The 13,081-nt window shown below is 67.6% G+C and overlaps 1 protein-coding gene across 1 annotated transcript; it reads right to left on the bottom strand.

Moving 5' to 3' along the window:
* Positions 1-364: 364 nt before the first annotated feature.
* Positions 365-12,353, bottom strand: ADAM11 (ADAM metallopeptidase domain 11). Its single transcript, XM_032711190.1, has 26 exons — positions 12,121-12,353; positions 10,760-10,953; positions 9,337-9,413; positions 8,918-8,984; positions 8,495-8,580; positions 8,347-8,413; positions 8,169-8,217; positions 8,013-8,080; positions 7,615-7,689; positions 7,456-7,527; positions 6,766-6,932; positions 6,606-6,690; positions 6,432-6,522; positions 6,271-6,322; positions 6,020-6,119; positions 5,638-5,709; positions 5,431-5,523; positions 5,265-5,345; positions 5,135-5,185; positions 4,563-4,626; positions 4,387-4,486; positions 4,194-4,313; positions 3,945-4,113; positions 3,757-3,871; positions 3,219-3,309; positions 365-2,744 (listed from the first exon to the last, which is right to left on the bottom strand). The coding sequence occupies exons 1-26, from the start codon at positions 12,176-12,178 to the stop codon at positions 2,699-2,701; spliced, it is 2,310 nt and encodes a 769-aa protein (XP_032567081.1). The 5' UTR covers positions 12,179-12,353; the 3' UTR covers positions 365-2,698.
* Positions 12,354-13,081: the final 728 nt, after the last annotated feature.

Raw genomic sequence — 13,081 nt, 5'->3', positions numbered from 1 at the left:
GGGACGGATGCCCGTGGTGGGACAGGGATGGAGCATTGTCCCTGTGCTGGGACAGGGATGGAGCAGTGTCCTCACACTGGGAATGAGCATCTCTGTGGTGGGAGAGAGCAGCCACTTGTCCCCGCAGTGGGACAGGGAAGGCAGGCAAAGGCTCGGAGGGAGGGAGCTTGGTGGCACTCGCCATGTGCCATCGGCTCCATTCTAGGAGACTCCCGGCTCAGACATGGAAATTGCGTGGAGTGTGGGACATGGGGAAGACGTCAGCGGGATGAGCTGAAGGGGACCAAGGGCCGGAGCATCCTCACAGATGAAATCTGGGGAGGCCCTTGCCCCCGTCCCCGCGCGGGTGAGAAGCGGAGCCCCATCGTTTTCCAAACCTTTATTGTAAATAAATTTCTGCGACATTGCAGGTGGCGGCCGGGGCCGGAGACAGGGCCGAGCCAGGAGCGCGCGGCAGCTCCGGCACCGGCTCCAGCGGCTCCAGCGGCGGCTCCAGCGGCTCCCAGCACGTGCAAAGCAGGAGCGGAGGCGCGGCGGGCGCTGGGCGGGGGCGGCGGAGCCCCCCGGTCCCGGCCCGGCTGCGGGCGGTAGCGGAGCGAGGCGGTGCGGGATGGCGGCGGTGCGGTGAGGGGGGGCACGGGGGGTCCCCGCCCCGCTGTGCTTGTCCTCGGCCGCGGGACAGGACGGGGCCCGTGGGCTCAGCCTGCGGGGGCTAGGGGGGGTTCTGCTCTCTTGGCTCTGGAAGAACCGGCTGTCCCCCCCGCCATGCCACGGGTGCCCCCCTCGTCCCCACCATGGGCCCTCCCGCCCGCCCGCCCTTACAGCGTTAAAATCATTAAGAAAAGTCCTGATATTTATATATATATATATATATATTAATGTCCCCAAACCCAGTGACAACGGTGGCTTCTTGCTCTGAGCCAGAGGCGTCCCCTCGCCCGGGAAGCACCTCGGGGCTGTGGCTGTGACAGCTGTGGGGACACTGCGGTGACAGTGATAGGGATGGGGGTTGATCCAGACCCCTCCCGTGCCCACGGTGGCCTCAGGTCCCCCTGTCCCCCAGCCCGTCGCTCGTATGTCACACAAGAAGCCACCAGAGAAGCCCAGTCTGGGGATGTCCAGCCAGCCCCATTCTGCTGTCACCCCCCACCCTGTCCCCTGTGGTGCTACCCGTGGGTGCTGTGGGTGCCCAGTGGGGCTGTCACACCATGCTGGGGCCACCTCCTGCCTTGGCTTGGGGACAGCCTCGGTCACCCTCAGTCTCCATGGCAAAGGGGCTCGGTGTGGGGCAGGGACACCAGGCAAGGGGGACACACAGAGGGGACACCCCACACTGCCCTGGGCATGGCATGTCATCCCCCGTTGTCACCCTGCTGAGTGTCCCCAGGAGTGTCCCCACACATACAGACACACATCCCGAGTGTCACCAGGGGTGTCCCGCTCCATGCTGAGTGTCACCAGTGGTTGAAGGGACCAGTGTGGTCCCTGGTGCTTTGTGGTGCTGTGGGTTGGGTGGCCCTACAGAGCCACCCCATGCAGGGTGACATGTGCCACATGCCTTGGGACAGGGTCACACATCCCCCACACCTGCCCTGGGGATGGGGAACACCCATCCTGGGGGGGACGGGTGCCATGAGCCTGTCCTGGGGCTGGGGTGACATGTGTCACCCATGAAAGTGCCCCACGTGCCACCAGTCCAGGGCTCACCCTGTGCCCCAGTCCCCCAGGGAGGGCCCTGCTGTCACCTGCCCCCCCCAACCCCAGTGTCACCAGTTTGGGGTTCACCTGCCTGAGCTGGGGAAGTGGTGGGGGGATAGCCCCCACCCTAGAGGAAGAGTTGTCACCTGTGGGTGCCGGTCCCACCACTGGGGACCTTGGGGTCTCATGGCTTGGGGGGTGTAGCCATGACATGGGAGGTTGGGGGAAGTTTGAGGGGATATATCCCATAGGGGGGCTGCTGAGCCACTTTGGGGGGGGGAGGGAAGCACATCTGAGGGTGCAGTCCTTGGTCCCCATCTGGGCTGGGGGGACACAACTCCCAGGCCCTGCACTGGGAGATGGGTGCTGGCCTGGTACTGGGCATACTGGCCTCATCCTGGGGGACACGGGGCTGCCTTTTGGGGGACCCAGGCCCCCAGGCTGGAAGATGTTGCTGGGGGGGGCAGGGAGGGGGATGTGGGGCCGGGGGCTCCCCGCTGGCCCCCGCAGGTACATTCATCCCGGTGCCGAGTGCCGCCAGCCCGGGGGGGCCGGGGGTCCCTGTACATTCGTGGTGGTGCAGTGGGGGGTCGGGGGTGGTCCCGGGTGCCCCCCCACCGCTCTCCTCCTCGGCCGGACCCTCGGCAGCGCCGCCCCATTTAATTGCTGTTAATGAGGCGCTGGGGGGGTGGGGCAGAGCAGCCCCGCTCAGGCCCCCCCGGACCTGCAACACAGAAGTGGGGTGTGTTTAGTGGGGGGCTGTGACAAGGAGGTGACACATGGGGGGGACACTGAGCTGAAATGAGCCAGCACCGGGGGGGAGGGCTGCTGCCAGGCCCCCCCAGCCGCTGTCCCTGTTCAGCTGTGGGGGCACAGAGATGGAGACAGCACGGCCGGACACACAGCGACACGGACAGACGGGCCCGGGGGCTCCCACGCCGTCAGGCTGCCGGACGGTGACGGTGACAGGGACGGTGACGGGACGATGGGGGGGACACGGTTACACTCCCTGCTGCGCCGGGTCGTACCTTCCTCGGCGGATGTTCCTTGGGGGGGTGGCAGGGGGAGAGAAGAGGAGCATTAGTGCCACCCCCAAGTGTCTGCTGTCCCCCACGGTGTGTGTCCCTCCCCGGTGTCCCTGGTCCCACAGGCAGCAGCAGTGTCCCGGTGCCAGGCAGGGGTACACACAGGGGGCCACTGACACAGCCCCCGCCCCGGCACCCCATGCTTGAGGACAGACACAGCCACGGGGTCGGGGTGACAGTGACACCCCGATGGCACATGCAGGCAGGGCAGGCAGGGCCAGGAGGCAGGCAGGGGCTGGGACAAGGGACCAGGCAGGGCCAGGGGGCCAGGCAGGGACAAGGGGACCGGGGGCCACACTGCGGGGGATGACCAGCCGGGAGGACTGGCAGTGCCCCGGGGGGGGCACAGGCCTGGTCCTGGGGTGGTGACGGTGCACGGGGAGGACGTGGTCGGTGACAGCAGCAGAGGGGACGAGCCATGCGGTGGCTGCTTACTTAAATCCCCAGCCTGTCCCCCCAAGGACGATGGCAGCCACCAGCACGGCCCCCGCGATGGAGCCGATAATGATATTGGTGCCACTGGGACCTGTGACAGAGGGGACAGGGAGGAGGGGACAGGGTCACACGTCAGTGGGAAGGGGACACGGGGACATGGGGACACAGTCCCAGCGATGCCCCAGTGCCAGGGGGACTTGGGAAAGGGACGAGCCCAGTCACAGGGAACATGTCAGTAGGAAGGGGACATGAGGACACCAGGACACAGCCCCAGGGCAGTCCCAGTGCCGTGAGGACCTGGGATGGGGACAAACCCAGCCATAGGGAGACACCTCAGTGGGGAGGGGATGCAGGGACACAGGGGCACAGCCCCAGGGACACCCCAGTGCTGTGGGGACCCGGGAGAGGGGTGGCACAGGGGTGGGGGAACACTGGATCCCCGGTGTGGATGTGGGCAAAGTGAGACCCCCCCCCAGTCTGCGGTGCCTGGGGCCAGCGGGGTTGCAGGGAGCCCGTCTCCCCCCGCGGGCACACGGACCCTTGTATCGCTCCGTCTCCCCCGTCGGCTTCGGCTCCGGGATGGGGTCGTAGACGCTGCAGTCCTTCCCCGTCCACTCCGCCCGGCAGATGCACTTCCCCTCGTTGCTGCAAACCTACGCAGGGACGGTGTCACCCCCGTGACCGTGACACCTCCCGGGTCCCCTCTGTCCCCGCCGTGCCCCTCACCCCGTGGTCGAAGCAGATCTTCCCGTCCCAGCTGCCGGGGCAGGAGCTGAAGTTAAAGGCGGTGGCTGGAAGGCATTTGCGGTCGAGACAGAGCATTCCGGGCCCGCAGGGCGTCCCGTCCTCCACGTAGCTCAGGTCTGAGCCGTCCACCAGCTGCACGTGGCCCCCCCTGTGCCGGGAGAGCCAGAGCAGGTGGCACCGGGACCGCCCTTGCCCCAGGGCCACCGCTGTCCCCGCGGTGACACCCACCTGCAGTCCACGTAGCGGTTCTGGTGGAAGAAGGTGGTGGTGGCGATCTCCCCGCTGAGCTCCCCCACCCGCGGCGACCCCGAGATGTTAGCGCAGAGGAGGAAGCCGCAGAGGACGTCCCTGCAAGGCGGCGGTGGTGTCACTGGGGTGGCGGGTGGCACCGGGAGGGGGCGCAGGGACGAGGGTCACTCACTGCTTGTTGCACTGCAGCCAGCCCAGGCCCTCGCGCCCGCAGTTCCCCCGCTCCGTCCCCTCCACGTTCAACTTCTCGTAGCAGAAGCGCTCGGCCGAGCCTGGGGGAGAGCGGGTGTCACCTGCCTGTCACCCGCCTGTCACCCCCTGTGTCCCCCACCCCAGGCCCACACTCACCACGGCCCCACAGGGTGTTGCACTGACGGTCTCGGGTTTTGCAGCGCCCGCCGTAGCATCGTCCCTGTGAGAGGGGAGAGGAATCAGGGGCTGGAGAGGGACCAGGGGCTGCAGAGGGGTGAGGGGGCTGCAGAGGGTCAGGGGGTTGCAGAGGGACTGGGGGCTGCAGAGGGGCTCCCACATGTGCATGGCTGTGGAGATGGTGCAGGGACAATGAGCTCCCCACAGGTGTGCTTGGCCCCGAGACCACTGCCCTGGCTCATGTAGTGCAAGGAGTGGGACCCTCACGTGTGCACAGCCACCGGACAGCAGTGGGCACACAGGGACCCTGGCTGACTCCAAAACCTGCACAGACTGGTTTGGGATGGAAGGGACCTTAAAGAGCATCCATTCCACCCTCCTCCCATGGGCAGGGACACTTTCCACTAGGCCAGGTTGCTCCAAGCCCTGTCCGACCTGGCCTTGGACAGTCCCAATGCTCTTCCAACAAACACGCCCAAGCCCCGATGTTGGAGCCCACGGGGACATGCCCAGGTCCAGGGCCCTGTCTGACCACACAGGGCTGGACTCACCTGCTCATTCTCACAGAAGTATCCATCCAGCTTGTGGAGGTTGGGGGGACACTGTGGGGACGTGGAAAAGAGGGCAGGTGATGCCACATGGCCCCACAATGTGTCCCACCGTGTCCCCAGCCCCACTCACCTGGCTGGAGTCCCCGGTGCAGCTCTCGGGGATGTCACACTCATTCACAGCCTCCCGGCAGGACACACCCCGTGGCTCGTACTGCACAGGGTGTGACACCAACACATCAGGAATGGGACAGAACCCTTAGGGGATTCCCAGATCCAGAGTCCCCCCAGCGCCACACCTTGCAGCCCTTGCAGCAGAGCCCGTCGCTGCACATGGCATCGTGGGTCAGGGTGCACTTCTTGCAGCAGTTTCCCCCGCTCCTTGCACACTCCTGCCAGGACAGCAGCCAGAACCACAGCCATCAGCCCCCTGGTATCCCCGAGATGCCCCCATAGTGTCGGGGAGCAGCCCCCCATCTGGTGAGCAGCCCCCCGTCCCCGCTCACCGCCAGCGAGCCACAGTCACACTCCTCGCCCGCCTCCACGAAGCCGTTGCCGCACTCCGGAGGGTCCAGGAGCTGCCGGGACCAAGGGGGGGGACATGGTACACACACATGAGAGCTTCTGGGGGGACCCCGAGCCAAGTGCTGCCACGAGCCCCCCAAAAAGGGCATCACATCCCTGGGGAACGGCAGCACCCCCAAACCGCTGTCAAGCACGAGAGTGCAGCTCTTCCCCGGCCGGTGACCCCAGGTTCAACACCGACACCGTTACCTTGGCTGTGACAGGGGCTGGGGACACCACGAGTCCCAGGTGACCCCGGGAGCCACCCCCAGAGCATCAATCCCCGCTGTGACCCCCAAGGTCGGGGGCCGGGGGGCCCGTTACCTTCAGGGGTTTGTTGAAGAGGCAGCTGCCGCCGCCGTCCTGCAGGAACTGGTTGTACTCGTCGATGCTGCATCGGGAAAACTTCCTCGGGAGGTAATACCTGTGGGGTGGGGGCCACTGTCACCCCCTGCCCTGCCTGGGGCACAGCCCGGCACCTGAACCGGGGCAGGACCCTCAGCGATGCCCCTGCCGGGAGCAGTGACACGGGGTGTGCAGGGGACGTGGCAGTGCCACCCCGAGCGGGCACCCACCCTGTGTCCTCCATGATACAGCCCAGCCACGAGTCCGGACACCGGCAGTCCCCTGGGGGGAGAGGACAGGGGCTGGGGGGTGCCGGCTGTCCCGTGCCAGCCTGGCGGCACCGCGGTGTGTCCCCATTGTCCCCATCCCCCCCGGCGGTGGCGGGTGGTACCTGCGGCCGTGCGGTGCTTGTTCCACATCATGCCCACGTTCTGCCCCAGGGTCTGTGCCAGTGTCACCGCCATGGCCGCCACGTTGCCGTACTGCACAGGAGCCACGGGGTGTCACCGCGGGGACCCCCGTCCCTGTGCCCAGCCCGCCCTCGCGGGGGTCTCTCCGCACCCACCTCGTTGACGCCGCCGGCGCGGGCGGGGGAGCAAATGCCCCCCACGAAGGCGGTGCCGCTGCGGCTGCTCTGGAACGTCCGACCCCTGCGAGGAAGAGGATGGTGGGGACGGGGGACACAACCCCCGGGCCCGGGGAGCACACGGGGCCGTGGTACTCACGAGAAGAGGTGGACGGTGTCGCTGTGCTCCGCCAGCCCCTCCCGCCGGTACTTCACAAACTCGTTCAGGGTCTCCAGGGAGTCCTGTCCCATCCGGATCCGATCCTCCGCCACCCACGTCTCCATGGCCACCAGCACGATGCGGGTGTTGAGCTGCTCCTTGTAGATCTGCGGGGACGAGGGGACGGTGCTGGGGATGAGACCCCTCCCAAGGACAAAGCCACCAGTTACCGGGAACAAACCCCTGGGGACAAATCCCCCAGGAGCTGGACACACACATCCGTCACCAGGGACAATTCCCCAGGGACAAACCAGAAATGGGACAAACCCAGCAAGTGCCAGAGAAAAAAAAATAGTAGGACAAACACCCTGGGGATCAACTCCCAAGGGACCAACCCAGTCGGTGCTGAGGACCAACCCCCCAGGATAAACCTGCCGGGAATGAGGGACAAGCTCCCTGGGGACAAACCCATCAGCCGCTGGGGACAGTCCCCTCAAGGACAAACCCCCAGTGACAAACCCACCAGGGATTGGGGACAAACCCCCTCTCCAGGGATAAGCCCACACTGGGGACAAATCCCCTGAGAACGAACCCCCCAGGAACAAACCAGAGATAAGCCCCCCAGCTACAACCCTCCCCGAGAGACAAATTCCCCCGAGAGACAACCCCTCCCCCAGGATCCCCCCTCACCATGTCAGCCAGGTTGACCACGGACTTGGCGAAGTTGCTGGTGAGAACCACGGACTTGCGGAGCTGCAGGAACTGGGGGGACACCAGGGAGCAGGTAGGGTTTGGGGGGGCTACCCCGACCCCTCACCCCCCTCCCAGCCCCGGGACCCCCACGCTCACCAGTTGGTGGTCGTTCACCACGGCCAGCTCGATGTACTTGGTCTCGCTGTGCACCGTGTGCTGGGCTCGGCGGACCTGCGGAGGGAGCCCGCGCTGAGCCGGCCCCGGCAGGATCGGCCACCCGGACGGGGCTCCTGACCCCGCCAGGGATGTTTGGGATGCAGGGAGTGGGGAAAACCGCTGGGTGGGCTTGGGATGGAGCTTCTGCATTATTCCAGTGGGTCCCCTGGGCATCCCCAAGCCCAGGCAGGAGCAGCATCCGCAGCCAACAGCCAGAGACCAACCCAGGTCAAGCGCCCTTGTCCCTTGCCCCACATCCTCTGTCCCCTGCCTCATGTCCTGTGTCCCTGCCCCACGTCCTGTGTCCCTGCCCTGTGTCCCCCGCTGTCCCTGCTGACCTGCCGCCGCCGCCGCAGCTTTGGTATCCCACCCGTGTCTCGCTGGCTCAGCACAGGGAAAAGGCAGCCTGGAGGGAAGGGACAAAGTTGGTGGGACACCAGGACACAGTGCCACCAGTCCCCGGGGATGAGCGCCGGCTCTGCACAGAGGCTCACCCAGGCGGGGACAGCTGGGGACGCGCTGGACGACGTGCGGTCGGAGGCCCTGCCGTGGGGAAAGGAGTGTCATGGCCACGTGTGGAGAGGGGACTGCCCCGACCCCGTGTCCCCAAGGCTGTCCCCCAGCCTGGGGGAACTGAGACAGCACATGGCAGGTCCCAGTGCTACCACTCACCTGCCCGTGCTCGGCGCCCGCCTGGGGCTCGATCAGGTAGGTGGCTCGGCCGTCCGAGAAGACCCCCCTGCAAGCAGAGACGGGGTTGTCGGGGTGCAGAGGGGTGCAGTCCCCCCAGCTCCCCTTTTGGCAGTGGCGGGGTACTCACCGCAGGCCCTGGCAGCTGGAGAGGGCGGCGAAGGAGCGGGGCTGCCCCCGGATCCGGCCCTGGTAGTAGCAGTGCTCCCCCGCACCCTGCGGAGTGGGAACGGTGCTGAGCACGGGGGCCCACCCCGCCCTGCACCCCCAGGGGCTGCACCCCAGGCTGGGGGGCTCTGGGGCTCACTGCCCGGCACCCTCGGGGTGCACCCACAGCACGCGGGGATCCCCATCACCGCCCCTGTGTGAGGAGCATCCCCCATCACCATGGCAACAGCCCATGCACGGGCTGGTACAACAGGGGCACCCAGGGGGAAGGTGTGCGCTGAGCTGCTGTCGGGGCCATTCCAGGGCTTCTGTAGGATTTATAAAGTTGCCACCCCAGCGCTGGTGTGGCATGGTTTGGCTTGGTAAGGTGTGGCACGCAGCTTACCGTGCTGTGGCTGCCGTTGCCGCCCGCGCCGAGGTGCCGCTCCACGTAGTGAGAGGCGAGGAGGTGGCTGCCGGGAGCAGGTAGGGGGTGAGAGGCCGTGGGGTGGGGAGGAAGAGGAGGAAGAGGGAGACGACAGCAGCCATCCATGCACACGACATCACCCCAGTGTGGGAGCCCTGCCGCTATCCCTATACGTGGAATCATCCCACGGTGGGACCCCTCTCCAGTTTGGGAGGGTGCTGGCACCCCACGGACCCCACGGGCTCAGCCCCCAGTACTGAAACTGAGACGTCTCTGCACAGCTCCCCCACCCCCGAGCACCCCCAGCTCCTCCACCCCCTCCCTCCTGCTGGGGGGCGGCAGCAGCCCCACGGTGGGTGCTCTCCCCAGGACCCCCGCGGAGGTCACCCATCACTCACTGGTTCAGCCGGAGGTCGAGGGTGAAGGCGGAGCCGAAGGCGTGCACCACGAAGCTCACCTGCGCCAGGTGCAGCCCCTGCAGGAGAGCCCGGGCCGTCAGTACCCCCCAGACTAATAACTAAAATAACAATTAAAACCTCAACCCAAACACGCAGCCCGTGAAGCTGCACTTTTATTTTTAAACCCCAAAAATTCAGCATGAAGGAAATCACTGTTTTTTTATCCTCAATCCCATCACCACCCCCGTGGTACCGGGAGGGCTCCCGTGTCCCATCGCCCCCTCCCCAGGTGCCGGGGTGGGGTGGGGGGTCCCCCCGGCGCTGGGCCCAGCTCGGCCGCCGCAGCCTAGCCGGCGCTTCTCCCTGCCTGCGGCGCCCGGCGCTCCTGACCTAATTCCTGCCGCCGGCAGCGGGAGATGGAGCTGGAGCGGCAGCGGGAGCCGAGCGCTGCGGCGCGGCCTGAGACCCCGCAAACTCACCGCACGGGTGAGAGCCCAGCCCTGCCAGCGGGTCCCTCGGGAGCTCCGGCGCTTCACACGGAGAAGCCGGGAAAAGGCAAACCCTCCCTGGGGTGCCTTGTCCCCTCGCCGGGACCCGGCACAACCCGGAATGGGGACGCAGGGGGGGAGAACCCGTTTGTCACCACGGGAGGAGATGTCCCGCGCCAAGAGCGCATCCCCGGGGTCAGGCAGCGCGGCTGGAGAGAGTCACCGGGGCTCTGCCGCCGGGACCCAGCCCCGAGTTCCCGGGACCTCCGCCGCTCCATCCCCCGTGGCTCTTTGGTTTAACACCTCCCTGGCCTCTCGCCAGCGCGGCGGCTGCCGGCGCTTCCCGGCGTCCGGCGGTTTCACTCGATGCCGGGTGTAAATCACCTTTGCGGTGAGCGCAGCTCATCATCCCCCCTTTCCCCGGCGCGGGCGGGGATCGATGGGCGCCGGCCTGGGCGGCTGCCAGAGTCTCAACCCCCCCGGGCCGGATGGGAGCGTGTGCCGCTCCCTGAAACGCTGGGAGCACCAGCCAGCGGGATAAAGGACGCACCGAGCCCGGGGGGGTTGGGGAGCAGCACTGGGTGGGACACGGGGGACTGCTCCCACAGGGCCTGGATCCCTCCTCAGCAGAGCCACGAACTCATTCCTTATGCTGTGGGAGCCCTGCCCGCCACCTGCTCGCTCCCGTTCCATCTCTCCCAACGCCCGGGCGCTGCCAACACCCAGATTTAATGCGATTTCGAGGCACAGCTCGGTGTCCCTTCGGGGTGGACGGCAGTGGGATGGTCCCTGCGGGGATGAGGGCTCTGGTTTGGGATGCTGGTGCCCACACGTGCACTGGGAGGTAGAGGGACCAGCAGCAGCGGTTGCCTGGGGACCTGCCACCTGCCTGGGACCCCGGACAGGGAGTGGGTGGGGGGCTCTGGTTCACTTACGGGTCCTCCTCCTCTTCCTCTTCCTCCAGGCTCATTCCTGACCCTGGTGTCCAGCTGATGCTTTGCGACTTCTCCTCCTCCCCAGCTCTGCCCCACCAACCTGCTGGGGTGGGTGATCTGGGAGACCACCCGCCCGTCCTGCCATCCGGCCCGCGGGACCCTCCGCGGCACCGCCCCGGCCTGCGCGGCGGGACCTGCGGGACAGGGACAGGGGTGACCCCGGGGGGTGAGACACGGGGACTGGGACACGGGGGGATAGGGTTGAAGAGGGATGGGGACAAGGAGGGACAGGGACACGGGAAGATGAGGACATGGGGGGATGGGGATGAGGAGGGGTAGGTACACGAGGGAATGGGACACATGGAGACGGAGTTGGGGAACACGCTCTGGGGGTGCCCCGAGTGTGGCACTGCATCCCGAAGGGGATACCCGTGGAATGTGGAGGGTGGCTGGACAGCTGGGGACACGGGGGGACATCCAGGTATGCTGGTGTGTCCAGGAGGGGACACCGAGGAAGCACGGGCTGGGGAGTGCCCAGGGGATGGAGGGGACCAATATGGGAGCACGTCCGGGAGGGGAAGCTCAGGGGGCCTCAGATGCAGTGGCACATCCTAAAGGGGACACCCAGGGGACATGGGGGGGACTCAGGAATGCCATCATACCTGGAGGAAGGGTTAGAGGGGGTGTCAGCATATCCTGGAGGGAACATCCAGGGAAAAGGGGGACTGGAATGGGGACACATCTGAGAGGGGACACCCAGGGGACAGTGAGGGCCAGGCTGGGGACGCCACCCAGTGGGAGATGGAAGACCGGTATGGGGACACCCCCCAGAGGGGACATCGAGGGGACAGCAGGACTGGTGCAGGGACACCTTCGGAGGCGACAGCCAGGGGACACGGGGGTGGCCGCTATAGGGACATATCCCAAGGGGATGTGGAGAGCTGCTATGAGGACACCTATGGGGACACGCAGGGGACGGGGGAACCGAGATGGGGACACATCCTGGAGGGGAGATGAAGGGCTGCTATGGGGCCACCTCCGGAGAGGGGACACGGGGGGGTCGCTGCGAACACAGCGAGGTGGGGGGGCGCGGGGCCAGAGCGGCTGCGGGGCCGGGGGAGACCGCGGGGCCGGGGGTGGTGCGGGGCCGGGAGCGGGGGGCAGGTGCGGGGCCGGTGCCGGTGCGGGGGGGTCGCGGGCCCGGCCCCTCCCGGGGCTCTGCGGGGCGGCGCTGCGGAAAAATGTGTCGATGCAGCGAAAAAGCCGCAGCGGCGGCGGCGGGGCCGGGAGCGGGAGCGGAGCGGGGCGATGCGGGGCCGGTACCGGGGCCGATGCCGGTGCGGGAGCGGGTCCGGACCTACCTGCCCGCGGGGCGAGCGAGAGCAGCGCGGCCAGCAGCCAGCCCCGCAGCGGGCTCATGGCTCCCTCATGCTCCGCCAGCGGCCGCGCCGGGCCCGCCGCGCCGGGGACCGTCACCGTCCCGTCCGGCCCCCCCGCCCCGGGCCGGGCCGGCAGCGCCGCCCCCGCCCCCGCCCCGCCCGCGGCCCCGGGCCCGCCGGACCGGACCGGCACCGGCACCGGCAGCGCCGGCAGCGGCACCGGCAGCGCCGCCCCGGGCCCGCCCCGCCCCGCCCGGCCCCGCCGCCCCCGGTACCGGCCCCTTCCCCCCCTCCCCGCCCCGGCTGCCGCAGCGCCGCTGGCACCCGCGGCACTGCAGCACCGGAGCCCCGGCCGGCATCAGCCCCCGATCGGCATCACCCCCCGTCCCGGGCCGGCATCACCCCCCCGCCCGGGACCGCAGCCCCTTGCCAGTCCGGGGTATCCCCCACTCCGGCTGGAACTGGGCTGGACCAGCCGGTGCCAGACCCCCCCAGGCAGCATCGGACGGTGTCCTCCCCCAGCCCAGACAGTACAGGAGCACCAGGACTTGATCCCCTCAGTCAATACTGGAGCCTCCGAGGTCTGGACCCCCCAGGCCAAAAGCAGACCCTCTCCAGGCACTACTGCCCCCCATCCCCCCAGACGGTGCAGTACTCTCTCCACACACAGCAGTACCAGCCCCTCCAGCTGGTACCAAACCCTTCCACATCATTACCAGGCTTCCCAGCTGGAATTGGAGCCCCCCCCCGACTGTACAGAGCCCCCTCAGTCGGTACCGAGTCCTTGAGTGGTCCTCAGCCCCGAGTTGGTCCCCAGCCAGCCCCGGAGCCCCTCCAGACTGTACTGGAGCTGGTACCAGGCTCCCAACCAGTATCAGGGCCCCTGACCATTATCAGAGCTCCCCATCCAGTACCACCCCCCAGCTGGGACTGAACCCCTCAC

This window comes from Chiroxiphia lanceolata, chromosome 26, assembly GCF_009829145.1.
Source record: "Chiroxiphia lanceolata isolate bChiLan1 chromosome 26, bChiLan1.pri, whole genome shotgun sequence".
Taxonomy (NCBI): domain Eukaryota; kingdom Metazoa; phylum Chordata; class Aves; order Passeriformes; family Pipridae; genus Chiroxiphia; species Chiroxiphia lanceolata.
This window is presented reverse-complemented; position numbering and strand designations above follow the sequence as displayed.

Excerpts from the sequence above, each read along its gene's own strand:
- ADAM11 (XM_032711190.1), bottom strand. The coding sequence starts at position 12,178 with ATGAGCCCGCTGCGGGGCTGGCTGCTGGCCGCGCTGCTCTCGCTCGCC. Across the intron at positions 10,954-12,120 it reads CTCGCTCGCCCCGCGGGCAG|GTCCCGCCGCGCAGGCCGGG; the intron begins GTAGGTCCGGAC and ends CCTGTCCCGCAG. Across the intron at positions 4,314-4,386 it reads TGGCTGCAGTGCAACAAGCA|GGACGTCCTCTGCGGCTTCC; the intron begins GTGAGTGACCCT and ends GCCGCCTTGCAG.